Consider the following 17,323-nt stretch of genomic DNA (forward strand, 5'->3'; position numbering starts at 1 on the left):
GGGACGGCGTGGTGACGTCGCGCGCCGGGCGGGGCCGGCGGAGCCTCGGGCGGGCGGCGCGCGGCGGGCGGCAGTTCCCGGCGGCCCCGGGGCGGGCGGCGGCGGCGGCGGCTCGGCGCTCGCTCGCTCGCTCCCGGAGCGGGCGGGCGGCGCGATGTCGGGCGAGGACGGCCCGGGGGCGTGCCCGGGGGCGGCGGCGGCGGCGGCCCGCGAGCGGCGGCGGGAGCAGCTGCGGCAGTGGGGGGCGCGGGCGGGCGCCGAGCCGGGCCCCGGGGAGCGGCGCGTCCGCACCGTGCGCTTCGAGCGCGCCGCCGAGTTCCTGGCGGCCTGCGCGGGCGGCGACCTGGACGAGGCGCGCCTGATGCTGCGCGCGGCCGACCCCGGCGCCGGCGCGGAGCCCGACCCCTCGGCGCCGCCGCCCGCCCGCGCCGTGCTCGACTCCACCAACGCCGACGGCATCAGCGCCCTGCACCAGGTCAGCCCGCCCGGGCCTCTCCGTCCCCTGCTGGCCCCGTCCGAGCCCCTTCCCTCCCCACCCACCTCGGGCTCCGCAGCCGGCCCTGAGCACCCTCGGCCTTTGCCACTTTGCGCCGCCCCCTCCCTGGACCCCAGTCGTGCCGCTGGCCGCAGCCCGGCCCCTGGCACCGGCCCTGGTCTTGTCCCGTCGCGCTGCCCTCGCCCAGCCCGAGCGCCCTCTGCCAGTGTCGCCTGGGCCACCCCCACCGGTGCCACCCCTCCTCTGCCATCTAATGCCGCCACGCTTTCCTGAGTCTGTGCCACCTCTCCCAGCAACACTGGCACCCCCTCTGGCGCACTGTGGCCCCCCCCTTTCCAGGCAGGTACCACTTTCCCTGGGGAGCATCCTCCCTCCCTGCGCTGGGCCACCTCTGTGACCGGCCCGGGTCCTTCCACGCCTTGCAGGTTCCGCCCTCTCCCCACTCGTTCTCCCCGCGGGCCTGTGCCCTCTGTTGCCGTCTGAGGATGGGTTTTCCCGACGGTTCATGCCGCCCTCGGGCTCCGCACCCTTGGAGTGGATGTGCCCCTTGTCTGGGTCGCCCGCCTGCCGCTCCCACACCCTCTTGGTTCTCCTGGACCTTCTGTGCCACCTCTTGCCTCCCCCCTGCTGCCTTCTCCTGGGGGTGTTTCTCCCACAGGGGCCTCCTCATCTCCCCCCCCCCCCTTCCTGTGCCCAGGCCAGGCCTGCAGCAGCATCTGCTTTCTGGGCACCCCGAAAGCACCCACCCCTTCCTGGCTCTGGGCCACTCCCCGTTTTCTGGTTATCTTGCTTTCTCTGCCCAGAGACCCTCTCGCCGGTGGATTTGGCCAGCTTCTCTCTCCCACAGACTGTGCCATCTCCTAGCCGTCTGTCGTGTCACCTTCCCAGGGGTTCGGGAACCCCGTCAGTCCACACCCTCCACAGCCCGGGCCCTTGTGCTTTTCTGAGACAACCTGGTTGCTGCCTCCAGTGTCCCTGTGTCCCAGAACTAGGCCACTTACGCCCCAGGGTTCTCTGGTTCTGGGTGATTTTATCTGTCTCCCTCTCCCCACCCCCGCGTTGGGACCACCAGGGACAGGACCGGCCACAGGAGAGCCCCGCCCCCTCCCCCATCCCTGAGGCCATCTCCTTCCTAGTCTTCTCATATTGACCCAGTCCCAGCCCCTTCCTCCTTGCCAGGACCCCTGGGGTTTGGTTACTGGTGGAGCCAGAGTGGACGCTGGGCAGGAAGGTTGGCGGGCAGTGGGGGGGGATGCTCGCACAGGCCTGCTTCTCAGGAAGAGGCAGGAAAGTAGAACAGCCCCAAGTTCTAATCTCAGCTCCTCAATGCTGTGACCTTGAGTTAGTGTCTTTTCTCTCGGTGCCTCAGTTCTCTTATCTGTAAAACGGGGCCAGGCCCTCCCTGGCAGGGCGCTGGTGAAGGATGGAGATTGTGTGTGTTAATAGCTCCCTTCGGGAAGCAGCCTGGGTGGTCAGTGGGGCATCCCTGCCCTTGGTCTGAGTGCTACTCCTCCCCCTTTTTTCCCCCACCCCCCCAGGCTTGACCCCTGCAGAAACCCTGGTGCCACCTGGGCATTTTCTTCCACCCAGAGGAGGGCTTCCCTGAGCCCATGTAGGGTCTCATAGGTGGGCCAGCCCAGGAGAGGGTCCTCAGGCTTCAGTGTCCCCCTTCCTGCACCACTGTCCTGCCCCTGGCTCCCCTGGATTTTCCTTAAGGGGCTCCTGGCACTGCTCTTCAGGCCAAGCCCTGCTAAACAGCATCCCTTTGGCCTGAACCCTGCAAAAGGCCACTCTGGCCTTGCCCAGTGGGCTGTCTCTCAGGTGGGATCTCTCTTCCACTTTAGGCCAACACTTGATAAACTCGCTGCCAGGGCTCTGAGGAGACCTGAGGGTCAGGGTTTCCCAGGTTCGGAGCAGGGAAGTTCCCCTCTCAGATGTCATGGCCAGCCAGTGGGAGCGCTGGGTGTGGGTCAGGTCTGGGCCTGGGGTGACCAAGTCATGCTGGTTTGCCCGAGATGGCCCTGGTTTTAGCACTGAAAGTCCCAGAGCCCAGGAAGCCCCCAGTCCAGGCTGACCGATGGGGATGGCTGCTCTCTTGTCTGGGTGAGTCCCAGGTCTGTAGTTTCTGTTGTGACTCCTCCCCGAGCGAGTCCCTGGGCACCAGCCCTGTGCCCTGCTTGTGTCCCTAGGAGTTTTCGAGCCTCAGCCTGGTATACTCTCCTCCCCCTCGAAATCGCCTTGTGCTTTCGTGGCGAGGGGTCGGATTAGTAGGAGGGACTGGGAGCCAGGATTCTTAGGTCTGAGCAGGGAGATGCTGGAGACCTGGTCCCTTGGGTCTGAGAGAGGCGGGGCTGGGGCCTGGATTCTTGGGTCCCTGGTGCCCAGGCCTCAGGCATCTTTCACATGGATGCCTTTGCCGGGCCAGGTCCTTGAAAGGGAAAGGCCCATCTCCTTCTTTGCCCCCCTCCCCCATCGCCATGACAACCGGGTGGAAATAAACGGAGCCCAGAGTTCATCCCGTTCCCAGGGCACGTGTGGCCCCCCTCTCACAGCCTGAGTTTCCATGACTTCATACTCTTGGCCCTTGCAGCTTCCTCCCCCCTTTCTGGATGGGCAGTTTTGGAGAGGTGAGGGACTTGGGGGGTTAATTTACCCTGAGGACCCAGGAGTGCAGGTGCACCAGCTCCCTCAGACGCACTCAGGTCCAGCACCCGCCCAGGGTCTGCATGTGCCTGGGGCTTTTGTCTCTGGAGCTTCAACTTTTCCTTTGTAAACGGAATCCTGACCGCGGAGACCCCTGGGTGCAGTGCCCAGTGTGGAGTGGATCTTCAGTGCGTGTGATCTGTGGCTCCTCAGGCCCCAGGTCCCGGGCACAGGCTGACACAGCCTCTCCCTCTTGGAGTCCTGCCTCGGACCCTCACTCTGCCCCACGCTCCTGGGCCGTGCCGTCTCCCCTCGGGGCGTGGCGCAGGGCCCTGGTCAGCCCTGGAGAGCACCTGCTGGGGCTCAGGGAGCAGGTGCTGGGCCTCTTCCCTTCAGTTCCTCACTGAAGCCCCGTCCTGGTCCTGTCCTTGGCGACTGGGGTGGGTCACATCAGACAGGCACCAGCCAGGATCCCGGCACGGGGATTAGAAGCAGCCTTCTCTCCTCTGTCCAGTTCTGATTCCCGGGGAGCTGGGAGCCCCCCTCTCATGGTCTCCACTGAGCTCTCATGCCCGCTCACCTCCCCACTGGGAAGCCAGGGGTATCTCAGACAGCTGGGTAGCTGGAGGGGCCTCCAAGGTCTGGTACCTTTCAGGGCCTGTCCCAGGGCCATCGGTTCTCTTCCTGAATTGAAGGCCACTGGGCCCCTGGCTCTGTCCCAGGGTCCCTGGCAGGCAAGGGTCCTGCCCCACTGGGTGTGTGGTGTCTGGATGAGCTGGGGGCTGACAGCCTATCTCCCCACCCCACCCCGCCCAGGCCTGCATCGACGAGAACCTGGAGGTAGTGCGCTTCCTGGTGGAGCAGGGGGCCACGGTGAACCAGGCGGACAACGAGGGCTGGACGCCCCTGCACGTTGCCGCCTCCTGTGGCTACCTGGACATCGCCAGGTGAGGCAGCGGGAGGGCGGGCAGGGCCTGGCAGAGGGGCTGGGGCTCGGTCTCCTCAGCCCTGACCTCCTCCTGCCTCCAGGTACCTCCTGAGCCATGGGGCCAACATTGCCGCTGTCAACAGTGATGGGGACCTGCCCCTGGACCTGGCCGAGTCCGACGCCATGGAGGGCCTCCTGAAGGCGGAGATCACCCGCCGAGGTGGGCTCTGGTGGTTGCTGGGGTGGGGCTCCTCCCGGTGGCCTCAAGGTGCTGAGTGTGGGAATCAGACTGTTGGGGCTCAGGGGCTGGCCCCTCCATCTCCTAGGATTCTCTGACTCGCTCTTTGCCTCAGTTTCCTTACCTGTGAAATGGAGGGATAAGTAACTGCTCCCAGGGTTGCTGAGCACCTTAAATGAGTGAGCGTAGAAAGTACTTATGCCACCACTGGGCACAGAATTAGAGCTCAGACTGACATTGACCCGAACATCATTTTACCCTCTGAGTAACTGAGGACACTGTGGGGGTGGAGGCTCATCCAAGGGTCTGTGAGGAGATTGCGGCACCCCTGATGCAGGTGTTCTCAGGAGTGTTTGCTGAAGGGACTAGAATGTAGGGTTCCTGGAGGACTGGTTTCCCCATGCTCAGGATCCCTGAACCCCAGGGGTCCTTAGTGTGGGGTCCAGGACCCCTCTATGTTCCTCACCGTATTCATTTTTCTCAGGAGTGTGTGTATTGCTTTTAGCAGGTTCTCAGAGGGGCTTGTGACCCCCACACACCCCTAAATATAGCTGTCTAGGACGAGTTGACATGAGGGCTCCTGGGGCAGGCTGTGGACTGACTGTCCTGGAAGCAGAGGACAGGGGGCAGGTGGGCTGGGGGACAGGAACAGCTCAGGTCTCAGGGGGCTTGTGATGCCCGTGGGACCCGCAGGAGCCCTGGGCCAGCTTCTTGGGTTGGCACTCTTGCCGTGTGTGTGACGGAGGATGCTGGCAGCGTCGCCTGGGTGGAGGGCAGGGTTCAGTCAGGTCTGGAGGACTGTGGAGGAGGTGACTGATGCCAGGTGCCCTGCCGCAGGCCCTGGCAGTAACTGTCACGGCCTGGCCTCGGGCAGGTGCCCGCTCGGTACATCTGAGGCCTGGGGGCCCTGCTTTGGTTAAAGTAGGGGAGTGAGGAAAGCAAAGGTAGAGCTCCCTCCTCTCCAACTTTACATTTTGAAAAACTTCAAACTCAGAACGGTCGTGACCTTCACTGAAGCCCCCCTATGCGGCAGTGGGTTTACGGAGATATAGCTCACAGCCCGTATAGCTCGCCCATTAGTATGTTCACAGCCCTGTGCACCCATCACATTGGTTCAGATGATTTTGATCAGCCCGAGAGCAACCCGGCACTTGCTAGCCATGACCCTGATCCCAGGCCCCCCACACCAGGGAACCACCCATTGGCTTTCTCTCTCTAGGGGTTTGCCAATTTTGGATATTTTGTATAAATGGAATCATAGAGATTCATCAGTTTTGTAACTTTTGGGCTCATTTCTGTGGGCTTCCCTCCCCCCTTTCCTCCCTCCCCCCATACATAAATCCATCTCTTTTTTCTTCCCTCCCTCCCTTCCTGGCTTCCTCCCTCTCTTTCCTGAACCATTTTGAGAATGTGTTGCTGACACTGTGACCTCCACGGGAGACAGGAGCCAGTGTCTCCTAGAGCAAGGACACTCCGCGTAATGGTGTGGGGTGTAACATTGTTACTCTCCCGGCAGTGTGAGGTAACATTGTAACTGTTTGGGCTGCACGAAGATCACTGTTATCTGCGAGGCAGTGGCCTTCTCTGGTTCAGGACCCACAGTCACTCTGGGAGACAGGCCCTGTCTGTCTGCCCTGTTACTGTTGCTGTTAACCTTGAACTTTGTTCTGGCGTTGGCGGGGTGGCTGTACCGTGGAGGCATCGTCTTCCCTTTGTGCTAGAAGTGGTCTGCAGGGTGGTGCGGGGAGGCTGCTTCTGTGGGCCTCCACCTGGAGTCCCTGGCCCTGGGGGCACGAGGATCGCCGTCATCGCCTGTGAGCGCTCGGACATTCTGGATTTTTCTGGAGGAATTGCCCATAGCACACGTCAGCCTCACAGAGGCCTGTGCTCCACTCCGCGGGCGAGGAGGTGGGGAGGTTGGCTTGTCGGAGACGGCAGTGGTGGGGCTGGGAGGGGGACGCTGCTGCTTCTGCCGCGGCTCCGCGGGCCTCGCCTTCACACAGCCGCCTGAGCAGAGCCTGGGGCTCAGGCTGCAGCCCAGCTGCAAGGAGGACACCTCTGGGAGGCGGAGCGCCCCCAAGTGTGCTGCGCCTCGGGACAGGTCGGGCTGGCGTGTAGCCCCGGCAGCCACGCACAGCAGGGCCGGGCCAGGTGGTGGCGGTGGACAGAGGCCGGACACCTTGGGAGGGCGGCGTGGCCCACGGTGTGGACACAGTGGAAAGCTCCGCGGCCTCCTCTTTCTCAAGCACAGCCCCCCCGCTGCCCTGCCCGAGCGCCGGCCGCCTCTCCCCGAGGCTGCGGGTCGCTGAGAGGCCTGGTCCGCTCAGCCGGTTCTCCCGGGCCCAGCTCCCGTCCAGCGTGAAGGCTTCTGGTGCGGTTGGCTCGGGGCTGAGTTAGGCCTGACCCTGCGAGGACCAGAAACCCGTCGCAGCCTGGCTCAGCTAAGAGGCGGCTCGTGCGCCCCAGTTCCCAGCAGCCTTATGCCCGGCGGCCGGAAGGTGGAAGCAGCCTGTGGCCATCCACGGGCGAGTGGACAGGACGTGGTCCAGCCACACAGTAGAGTATTACTCAGCCTGAAAAGGAAGGAAATTCTGGCCCTCGCTCAAGCGCGGGTGAACCTTAGGGACATTCTGCTGAGCGGAATGAGCTGGTCACAGAAACGCGCATATTGCAGGATCCCAGTTATACGAGATACCCAGCGGTCAGATTCATAGAGCAGAATGGCGGTGACCGGGGTTGGGGGTGTTATTATTTAAGGGGACAGCCTTTCAGTTTTGCAAGATGAAGAGAGTTCTGGAGATGGATGGTGGGGATGGTTGCACAGCAATGTAGACTTTGTGGGACGAAGTCAGGTGTGGACCCCTCTACCTACCTGCTACCCTAGCGGGGAAACCAGCCAGGGACTGTGTAAGTGTGTGAGTCTGGCTGTGCTCCAGTAAAATTTTATTTACAAACAGAGGCAAATCCACAGTGACAGAAAGTGGGTGGGTGGATGCAGGGGCTGGGGGAGGGAGGCCCCTGGGGGGTGGCTGCTCACTGAGCTCGGGGTTCAGGAATTAGTACGGTGGTTGCATGGCATTGTGGGTGTGCTAAATGCCACTGAGTTGGGACACTTCACAATAGTAAAATCAGTACATTGGTGCTATCTTTATTTGACCACCACAGAAAAGACGGAAACACAAAAGCAGGTGGCCTGTACCCAGGCTGTCATTTGCCAGCCCAGGAAGAGGTCCGTCCCAGTCGACTCAGGGAGGACGTCACAGAAAGCAGATTTGAGAAGGATGAATACAGGCAGGCAGAGCGCAGTGCCTACTGTGGCCGCTGAGGCAGTCGGCAGGCTCGCCCTTGCCCTCCCCCCAGTCTCGCCCATTCCGCTGCAGTGGGGTTGGACTTAGGTGATTCCCTTTAAGGAAGTGGCAGAGGGTGAGGAGAGGGCGGGCCGAGTCCCCAGCACACTGCCGGCCTCCACCCCACGCGGCCTGGAGATGGGCTCTAACCAACCAGACATTCCTGGAATAGCTGCCACCGGCCCTCCTGCCAGCTGGGAGTCCCAAGGTGGTCCCATTGGCCGCTCTGCCCAGGTGCCACCAGGTGGCGCCAACACGAAGCAGGCACTGGAGGGGTTTGGTTCTCACTCAGCCAGGGCGGTGGGGCTGGAGTTTCTGGGACCCCAGGTAGGGCTCAAGTCTGCAGTATGCGCAGTACAGGTACAACAGGGTACACCTTCACGAAAGCCAGTGCGTGATGGTTACCCCTGGGGCCGCAGGGAGAGGGATGGGATCAGCGAGGGGCACACGGGCTTCTGTCGTCTCTGTCATTTTAATTTTTAAGCTGAGGGGTGATGAGGGGTGTTCTTTGCCAGTGCTGTCCATTGGAAAACCCATGTGAGCCACAGAGTAAGTGAAAATAGGTGCATTTTAAAAAGTAAAAAGAGCCTTGGCTCATGCGGCTCAGTTGTTGCTGGTTCCACTCCCTGTCAGGGCACATGCCCAGGTTGCATGCTGGATCCCCACTAGGGAGCAGCTGATGGATGTTTCTAATCAATGTTTCTCTCTCCCTCTCCCACTCTCTCTAAAAAGTCAATAAAAACATACTTGAAAAGTAAAATAAAAAAGTGAAATGAAACAGGTGAAAATTTAGTAATATGTTTGTTAACCCAATATACCCAAAATATCACTTCAACATGTAATCAGTATAAAGAAAGCTATTCATGAGTTGCTGCACATTTTTTTATACTTCAGAATCCAGCATGTGTTTTATGTTTATGACACATCAAAGCCTGGACTAACTTGGATGTGTAAATTATTTTTTATTTCAATTAATTTTTTAATTGATTGTAGAGAGAGGAAGGGAGAGAGAGAGGCATCAATGTGAGAGAGAAACATCAGTTTCTTCTTGCCCCTACCAGGATCGAACCTGCAACCTGGGTATGTGTCCTGACCAGGAATCAAACCTGCCACCTTTTAGTGCATAGGATGACTCTCCAACCAACTGAGCTACACCGGCCAGGGTGGCCTGGACTGGCTACATTTCATTTGCTCAGTGGCACTTTGGCAAATGTGGGAAAGGGTTGTATCAGTAGTGACAGGAAGAATTAGATACAGTCAAATGCTGGATTTGTTCAGTAAACTTTAGTTGTTATACTTAAAAATAACGATAAAGGTGATGCTTTTGTTGAAACGGGAAAATGCCTGTGATATCCATTCTCCCAGCCCCCAGCAGGGACTCAGAGACCCTTAGTGGAACCCTGGACTGCACAGAACATGATTGGGAAGTTGGTGAGCTGGTCCAGGTCCTCTGAGTCCCAGAGCAGCACACAGACAAAGAGGGACAGGGTGAGCCATGCTTCCTAGACCTTGGGGTATGAGTCCCACCTGTCACCCCTTCTTGCCCTCCTAGGTGTGGATGTGGAGGCAGCCAAACGGGCCGAGGAGGAATTGCTACTTCATGACACAAGGTGCTGGCTGAATGGGGGCGCCATGCCTGAGGCCCGGCACCCCCGCACAGGGGCCTCTGCACTGCATGTGGCCGCTGCTAAGGGCTACATCGAAGTGATGAGGTGAGCTGGGCTGGTGAGGACCCTCCCTTTCCCCTGCTCATTATGTGAGGCCAGTCTGGACCTTTTTGTCTTATAACTTCCTGTGGATTTTGTCTATTCCCATTTTTAGTGTATGTACTTAAGGTTATGTATTTGCCTCTAAATACAGCCTTAGCTGCATCCATGTCTTGACGTGTAGGCTTTTCATCGTCATCCAATTTAAAACATTTTCCAACATGTAATTTTTCTTCTCTGACTCATGGATTATTTAGAAATATGTTCTTAATTTCTAAATACATGGGATTTCTTAGTCATTGTTTCATTACCCTTGTCCTGGCTTAATTGCACTGTGGTCAGAGAATGGGGTTCTGTATGACTGCAGGTTTCTGAAATTCTTGGAGGTTTGCTTTATTTTATTCCCCAGTATAAGTAAGGCGGAAAAGAATTGTGTTGGCAGGCACAGTGTGGTATGTAGGTTATTGGGTCAGCTTCGTAGTCGTGCTGTTTAAGGCTGTGTCCTTAGTGGTTTTCCCCCTTCTGTGTGTTCTGACAGTTATTGTAAGAAGTGTGATAAAACATCCATGGCTGTGGATTTTGCACATTCCTTCTTGCGATTCTATCAGTTTCTGTTACATATTTCAAGGCTAGGTTGTTTGGTGCATGTAGTGATTAAATTGCTATGGCGCAGACTCCCTTTCTGTCATTCGCCTTGGTCTTGTCCACCTTCAGCTGCCCCGCTCCCTTCTGTTGGAACTGGTTCCAGTTCTTATCCTCAGGCTCCCTGCTCTCTCTTTAATCCTCCCTCTCTCTCTTTTGTGACATTACGCTTTACTTTTAGTATGAAAATGGAGTTAAGATGGACCCCTTTGTCTCTGTTCACCTCCGTGTTGAATCTCCAGGTGGGTTTTCCAGTGAGGTGTTTGGGATGAGCCCTGACAGCTCCAGACTCGTGTCCCAGCTGCTCAGCACTTGCTCCTGGAGTGTAGAGTGCCTCATCCTTGCTCCAGCAGAAGTCCTGGGTCTGACACTCATGGGGCTCATGGGCACCTGCCCGTCCCAGAGCCAATGCCTGTGACCAGGGGGAGGGGCTACTCTACATGGTCAGGCCCTGTTGAGAAGGGGTGGCTGTGTGAAACACCGTGGTGTCTTGGGGACACCTACCAGGCAGGGAACAGCAGATGCAGGACCCCAGGTGGGTGCACCCTTGGAGAAATAGCAGGACACCCAGCAGGGCTGGAGCAGAGGGAGCTCAGGGGACAGGAGTGTGACCACGTCGGCAGGGCCACATAGAGGACCTTATGTTTAACAAGGTTCTTTATAAACTGCCTCGTCTTTCCGTCTTTTCCCGCCTTGCTTTAGCTCTTGCTCATTGACAGAGCCAACACCAGTTCTCTAAAGCAGCCATGTCTGCCCCAAGCTGAGCTTGCAGACTGCCCTGGACTTGTAGCCCTGCCTTCCCCTGAATCGTGTGGTCTGAGGGATGACTGTCCCCAGGGAAGACCGTCTAAGCTGGGGCTTCTCAGCCTTGGCTCTGGTGGCGTTAGGACCAGATTATCCTGCTGTGGGGCTGTCCTCTGCACTGTAGGAGGTTTAGCAGCATCCCTGGCACCAGCCCGCTTGATGCTGCTGGCACCTACCCCAAGTGTGACAGCTGGAGTCTGCTCCAGACCATCACCAACTGTCCCCAAGGCGACATGGCCCTGGCTGAGAGCCGGCGCTCAGAGCTGCGTGGGTCCTAGGACACTGCCACCTGGCTGCGCCTCCTGGGGTCTCATCCTTGTCATAGGCTTGGGGCCCCCACCCCCACCCCCTGCAGGCGTAAGGAGCAGGGCACCAGAGGCCACCTGCAGGCCAGGGGAAGGGTCAGAGCTGGTGGCAGAGGGCTCACTTAGGGGAGGGGCTTGGGACAGTGGTCCCTGTACCACCTGGCCCAGGACGCGTTTAGCTGGTGCCGCCACTGTAACCCGGGAACCAGACTCTGTCCTGGCCCCTGACTGTGAGCTCTCCAACCCCCAGGCTGCTCCTCCAGGCTGGCTATGACCCAGAGCTCCGGGACGGAGATGGCTGGACCCCGCTGCATGCAGCTGCCCACTGGGGCGTGGAGGACGCCTGCCGCCTGCTGGCGGAGCACGGCGGGGGCATGGACTCGCTGACCCACGCCGTGAGGCCCTGGTCCGCCCACATGGGGACTGGTGGGGGGTGAGGAGGCCCCACACCTTCCCCATCTGCCCTTCTCCCCGCCCGCACAGGGGCAGCGGCCCTGTGACCTGGCTGACGAGGAGGTGCTGAGCCTGTTGGAGGAGCTGGCCCAGAAGCAGGAGGATGTGAGCCTCGGCCCCGCCCCTCCCGTCAGCACCTCTGGGGCGGGGAGGAGGGCTCTGGTTCCCTGACTCCCCAGCGCCCACTGCCCCTGACCTGCTCGTTCCCACTGGTGACCGAGACCTAGTGGAGGACTTGAGGAGGGCACCGCTGGGCGGTCACAGGAGGCAGGGCCTGGGGTCCAGATGGACCTTGGGATGCAGAGAGGTAGTCTGCCCAGGCTTGGGCTGGGCCCCGTCACCTCTGGGTGCCCCCCTACTAGCCCGGGGAAAAACGGGGAGCGAAGAGTGGATGGTGTGGACTCGGGCTCAGGCTCCAGCTCTGTCCTGGATTTTCTGTGGGAGCTCAGAGAGGAAGCGAGCTGGCCAGGCGTGTGTCTGGGTCCTGAGAGGTTGGGAGGAGTTTGAGCAGATCTCCCCTGGAAGGTAGGGAGACCCCTCTGGGGATGAGACTGGAGGTGGAAAGCGGGAGGCCCGGTGAGAGCAGGGCCAAAGCGGCTGCACAGCTGTCTGCAGCTCTTGGTGCTGTGCTCCCCGTGTGGAGCACCTGTGAAGGGGGCGTGGCCACCACAGCTGTGTGGGTGGCCCTCCATGTTGGGGACATGGGACCCAGGAGGGACCCCAGTGTTCTGTCCCTCCTCAGCAGCCCCCCTTTCCCTGCAGCTGCGTAACCAGAAGGCAGCCTGCCAGAGCCGGGGCCAGGAGTCTCAGGTGTCGTCCAGCAGCAAACACCGAAGGTACAGGGGCATTGCCTGGGGGCAGGGGGCTGGCGGCACCCAGGGCTTGGACCCCGACACCTTCTCCTTCTCCACCAGGAGCTCCGTGTGTCGTCTGAGCAGCCGAGAGAAGATCTCCCTCCAGGACTTATCCAAGGAGCGCCGGCCTGGAGGGGCAGGGGGGCCCCCCATCCAGGATGACGATGATGAGAGAGAGGAAGGCCCCACAGGTGAGGGGCTGGGCCTAGACCCCTGGGTCTGAGGGAGGAGGGTCTGGGGGCCTGGACTCCTGGGTCTGGGGAGGAGGGCCTGGTTCTCAGAGGCAGCTGGCATGCTTTTGTTCTGATCTCATTTTCTTACCCAATAGAGCCACCACCTGCAGAAACCAGAACCCTCAATGGAGTGTCCTCCCCGCCACCCCCTAGCCCTAAGGGCCCCGGGGTGAGTCTGGGTGCCCTAGAGGCTGCGCATCCAGGGGGTAGGGGAGGGCTCCGATGAGTCTTGTAAATCTCATCTGGGTAGGTCGGGTGAAGACCACAGTCCCTAGAATCCTCCATTACAGCTGACCACCTTTTTCTGGTTGCACCTGCTACAGGGGCTGATGGGAATTGTAGTTTGTTATCCTTCTGGGGGTAATATTTGAAATGTATGGGAAGAGGGACCACTTCTCCATAACTGAGACCTTTCTCTTCCCCCAGACCTCTGAGGAAGTCCCCTTCTCCAGGCGCTTTGGCCTTCAGAAGACTGGGAGCTCTGGGGCCCTGGGCCCTGCAGATAGGCAGGGGGCTGAGGGTGCCCCTGGGGCTGGGCTGCAGCGCTCAGCTTCCTCCTCGAGGGTGGAAGGGACCTCCACTCAGGTGAGTGGGGTGAAGGGCAGGGGACCAGGCCCTGCTAGTGAAAGAGAATACCTCCCTCCTTCCTTCTCTCCACAGGCCAAGGAGCCCCGTCTTGCCAGAATTGCCCCTACCCCTTCCCGGAAGGTGCCGGAGCCCTCTGCCCTGTGAGTACCAAGGGCCTGAACCCAGCTGAGATGATTGGCAGGTCTGGCTTCCAACCTTGCCAGTGTGATCCTGGACAAGTTCTGCTCTCTGGGGTCTGGTCCCTGCTCCCCACCACTCTGCCTCAGTTTCCCTTTTGCTGCATCAAGTGAAAACTCAATGTATAAGGCCACAGTGATCTGGCCTCCTGTTGCCTGTCTCCCTGGCTTCCACCTGCCCCTTTTCCAACACGACACACTCCTGCCCCAGGGCCTTTGCTCTAGCCCCCCCACCCCTCAGTCTGTCACCGTCTCGGGAGGCCCAGTGAGGCCACAGCTCCCTCGCAGCAGTGCCTGGACGTGCCGCCCTCCCACCTCGCGTGCTTGTCTTGTTCCTTTTTTCCAGTGTGCTTTACCCTCCTGACCCGTCCTGTGATGGACTAATCTTTTTATGGTTATTGTTTATTTTGCATCCTTTCCACTCAGACTTGACTCACTGGGCAGAGGTTGCCTGTTGCTCTTGCTCGTGGCTGTATCTCGGGTGCCTGCCACCCAAGGCGAGCTTGGGTACTGTTTGCTGAATGAATGAATTCACACAGGTGTGAGAGCTCCAGGCCTCCCCCCTTGGATAACTCCACTCCTCCCTCCAGGATTCCAGAGCCTGAATCCCCAGGGAAGCCAGCCGTCCCTGCAGCCTCCACAGCGCCCACGGTGGACTCCCGGGACCGCCGGAGGTAAAGAGGCCCTGGGGGTAGTCTCCCAGCTGGAATAACTACCTTACCCAGGAGGCCCCAGAGCTCGGCACAGGAGCTCCCAAGGGAGAGTTTATCCCAGGGTCTGCTGAGAGTTGGAGTCCTCTTGCAGAACTTGCCTCCCACTAAGGGTGTCAGCCATGGGACAGGCCCAGAAGGAACTGTCCCTGAGGTCAGGGCCCTTCACGCAGGTCCTACCAGATGCCTGTGCGTGACGAGGAGTCTGAATCCCAGCGGAAAGCTCGCTCCCGTCTCATGCGACAGTCTCGGAGGTCCACACAGGTGTGGGGGGTGGGCTGGGCCTGGAGTCCGGGGTCTGAGGGAGGAGGGCTGGGGACTGGACTGGGGTCCTGAAGTGGCTGTGCCCTGAGCCCTGGGCCCTGACTGCCCCCTGTCCCTGCAGGGCGTGACTCTGACAGACCTGAAGGAAGCGGAGAAGGTGGCAGGGAAGGCCCCAGAGCCAGAGAAGGCATGCCCACAGAGCCTGGTGAGAGGCCGCGGGGCCAGGTGACTGGGCATTGGGTAGTACAAGGAGGCCCTCGTCCTCTGACCCCTGCCCCTCTCCCACAGGACCCTTCCTGGCAGCCCCGAGCCCCTGGGGTTGAGAACTCTGATGGCTCTGCCCAGAGAGGTGAGGTCAGGTCTCCGGGAGGTCGTCCTCCTGAGCCCACCCAATACCTCCCGCCGCAGTCTTCCCGTTTCCTGGAGTCTTGGGCCCTGGGACCCTGACACCAAGAGAGGGGATTCCTGATTCTTGCCCGTCCCCCAGTAGACACGCCTGACGGGCAGGGGCAGGGACCACAGGCCGCCAGGGAGCAGCTCCGAGCTGGCAGGGAGCGGAGAGGGCCTGCGGAGGTGAGGCTGGGCCGGGAGTGGGCAGCTGGAGGTGTGGGTGGGCTTTGGCAGCGGTGGGGGGGGCTGGGGCACACCCCATTCCAGCACCCACTGAACCGCACCCCGCCCACAGGGGGAGGAGGCGAAACCAGCGGACAGCAGCCCGGAATCCAGGTACAGGTCGGGCAGGGCAGGGCCTGGGCTGGGCGGGCCTGCGCCCCTGACGTGTGCTTTCCTCCACCCCAGCACTCCCGAGGCCGGCCCGGCACCGCGAAGGCACCGGGACCTCCACCCAGAACCCGAATCGGAGGAGCCCGAGGGAGGCTTCAGGAAGGTTCGCGACCCCACCCCACGGTCCGTGCCGTTACCCAGCCCCGCACGTCTGCCCCACGCGCCTGCCCCACTGCCCGTCGGCGCCCCGCCCGCCGAGTCCCCGCAGGTCCGCCCTGCCTCACGGGGCCTCAGCTGTGCCCGGCGGGCCCCGCCTGCGGACGGGCCGCAGCTCGGGCCTGACCCCAAGTGCCCCTTCCTGGTGTCCCCAGCTCTACGCCGAGCTGCGCGTCGAGAACGAGAGACTTCGTGAGGCCCTAACCGAGACCACGCTGCGGCTGGCGCAGCTCAAGGTGGAGCTGGAGCGCGCCACGCAGGTGAGGGCGCCGAGGCCCCGCAGGTGGCCCAGGCATCCCTGTGCGGGGTCTGGGACCTGTGAGTCCCGGAGCAGGAGCCCTGAGGGTGTGTCTGAGCTGAGCAGCGCCTTCAGGGGGCGGGCCTGAGGGCGGGACCTGGTCCACAAGGGGGCGGGGCTTGTGGATGAGCTGTGGGCTGCACCGAGCGGTCCAGCCAGATTCCTGGGCTGCCTTCCCTCTCCCACTGCTGGTTCCCAGCCCCGGCCATTGCGGTTTGACGTTTCTCTGACTCCTGCTCTCTCTGTGTCCCCACCAGAGGCAGGAGCGCTTTGCAGAGAGGCCAGCCCTCCTGGAGTTGGAGAGATTCGTGAGTGGGGCAGCTGGGGTGGGTCAGGACCTGTCTCGGGCCTTACAAGCCTATGGAGGTCCGCATGGAGGGGTCACATTGACCTTCTGACCTAGCCCTTTGACCTTTCCCCACCACTCTCAAGCCTTACTCACCCTCTGGTCCTTCCCAGCCCCCAGTCCCTTGCCCTCACCCTTCTGTTTATTGCAGGAGCGCAGGGCCCTGGAGCGAAAGGCCGCTGAGCTGGAAGAGGAGCTGAAGGTGAACTCATGGGGGGTGTGGGCCATGGGCGCAGCCTCCCTGGTGCCACTAGCTAACCTGCCCCATCCCACAGGGCCTGTCCGACCTCCGGGCCGACAACCAGCGCCTCAAAGATGAGAACGCGGCCCTGATCCGCGTCATCAGCAAGCTCTCCAAGTGACTCGGGGGATGTGCCTGCACCCGCATTTATACAGCTGCTTCTGCCACATGCACCCTTCCCCTGTGTGAACACGAGTGACAGGGCTGCCGGGGAGTCTCTGAGAAGCCATAACCTCCCCTCGGGACCTCTAGACTGAGAGGGGAGGGCAGAGTCCCCAGGAGCCAAGGGGGCCGTCTGGGGCCAGGATGGAGGGGGAGGCTGAGCCAGGTAGGGGGACCAGGGCTGCAGGTGGGACCAGGAAGGAACCGAGGACCAGGAAAGGCCAGGACCAGTAGCCAGGACCAGAGTGGCCGCCCGGAGGTCCCCTCTCACGTGTGATGCCACCCAGTCACCCCTCCCGCTCCTGAACAGGGATCCGAGAATGTGCCAAGTGTCCCACCGGCCTCAGCCGGGTGGGCCTGTATATAGGGTCCGTGTGCAATAGGGAGGGACGTCTTCTATTTTTTGCTGCCCCCTCCCCGACACTGTCTGGGGCAGGGGGAGAAGGTATTTTCGAGACATAGCACAGGCACCACAAATAAAAGTCGTGATGTTGCCACTCAGTGACCTTGTCCCCTGCTGGAGGCGGGGCGCCACCTCTGTGCCTGGCTGTGCATATCAGTGACCACACCACGGGATCGTGCAGGTGGGGTGCCCAGGGAGGGGGTGTGCCTGCTCCCAGCTGGTGAGGGGCTGCAGGAAGAGTCAGGTGGAGCGGAGGCCCAGGCCAGGGCTGCCATGGTCACCAGCAAGGTGGACGTGAGTGTTGAGTTGGGGAGCTGGGGTCTTGTCATCACTGCTTTTGAAACAGTCAATTGCCAACATTTAACATTTGAGTAATTCACATAGTAAAATCTGGAGTTTGATTTCTCTAAAAAATAGGAAGCTGTGGCAGACAGTGTGAGCTCTTTAGTCCTGCAAGTAACAGTGGGCTGGAGCTGAGTGGGAGCCATCTTCTTCCAGGGTGGGGCATTCATTCATTCTTGGTCATAATCTACATGCCAGGCCGTCC

The 17,323-nt window shown here is 60.7% G+C and overlaps 1 protein-coding gene across 4 annotated transcripts; it reads left to right on the forward strand.

Moving 5' to 3' along the window:
- The first annotated feature begins 116 nt into the window (after positions 1–116).
- PPP1R12C (protein phosphatase 1 regulatory subunit 12C) lies at positions 117–16,874 on the forward strand. Of its 4 annotated transcripts, none has more exons than XM_081119924.1 (22): positions 117–475; positions 3,956–4,086; positions 4,169–4,287; positions 9,205–9,364; positions 11,360–11,504; positions 11,593–11,667; positions 12,325–12,398; positions 12,477–12,607; positions 12,745–12,818; positions 13,076–13,234; positions 13,310–13,377; positions 13,953–14,087; positions 14,297–14,387; positions 14,509–14,592; positions 14,676–14,736; positions 14,878–14,960; positions 15,073–15,113; positions 15,186–15,273; positions 15,482–15,586; positions 15,882–15,932; positions 16,122–16,172; positions 16,246–16,874. In XM_081119924.1, exons 1-22 carry the CDS (start codon positions 155–157, stop codon positions 16,330–16,332), a joined length of 2,334 nt encoding a protein of 777 aa, XP_080976050.1. In that variant the 5' UTR covers positions 117–154; the 3' UTR covers positions 16,333–16,874. The 4 variants fall into 4 exon arrangements, with proteins under 4 accessions (XP_080976050.1, XP_080976049.1, XP_080976052.1 ...); XM_081119923.1 differs by having other exon boundaries at positions 118–475; positions 14,875–14,960; XM_081119926.1 differs by having other exon boundaries at positions 118–475; positions 14,004–14,087.
- Positions 16,875–17,323: the final 449 nt, after the last annotated feature.

Source organism: Miniopterus schreibersii (genome assembly GCF_964146895.1).
Source record: "Miniopterus schreibersii genome assembly, chromosome: 18".
Classification (NCBI taxonomy): domain Eukaryota; kingdom Metazoa; phylum Chordata; class Mammalia; order Chiroptera; family Miniopteridae; genus Miniopterus; species Miniopterus schreibersii.

Coding starts and splice junctions, on each gene's coding strand:
- PPP1R12C (XM_081119923.1), top strand. CDS start 155: ATGTCGGGCGAGGACGGCCCGGGGGCGTGCCCGGGGGCGGCGGCGGCG. Junction 12,608..12,744: donor GAGAGAGGAAGGCCCCACAG/GTGAGGGGCTGG, acceptor CTTACCCAATAG/AGCCACCACCTGCAGAAACC. Junction 15,933..16,121: donor TCCTGGAGTTGGAGAGATTC/GTGAGTGGGGCA, acceptor TGTTTATTGCAG/GAGCGCAGGGCCCTGGAGCG.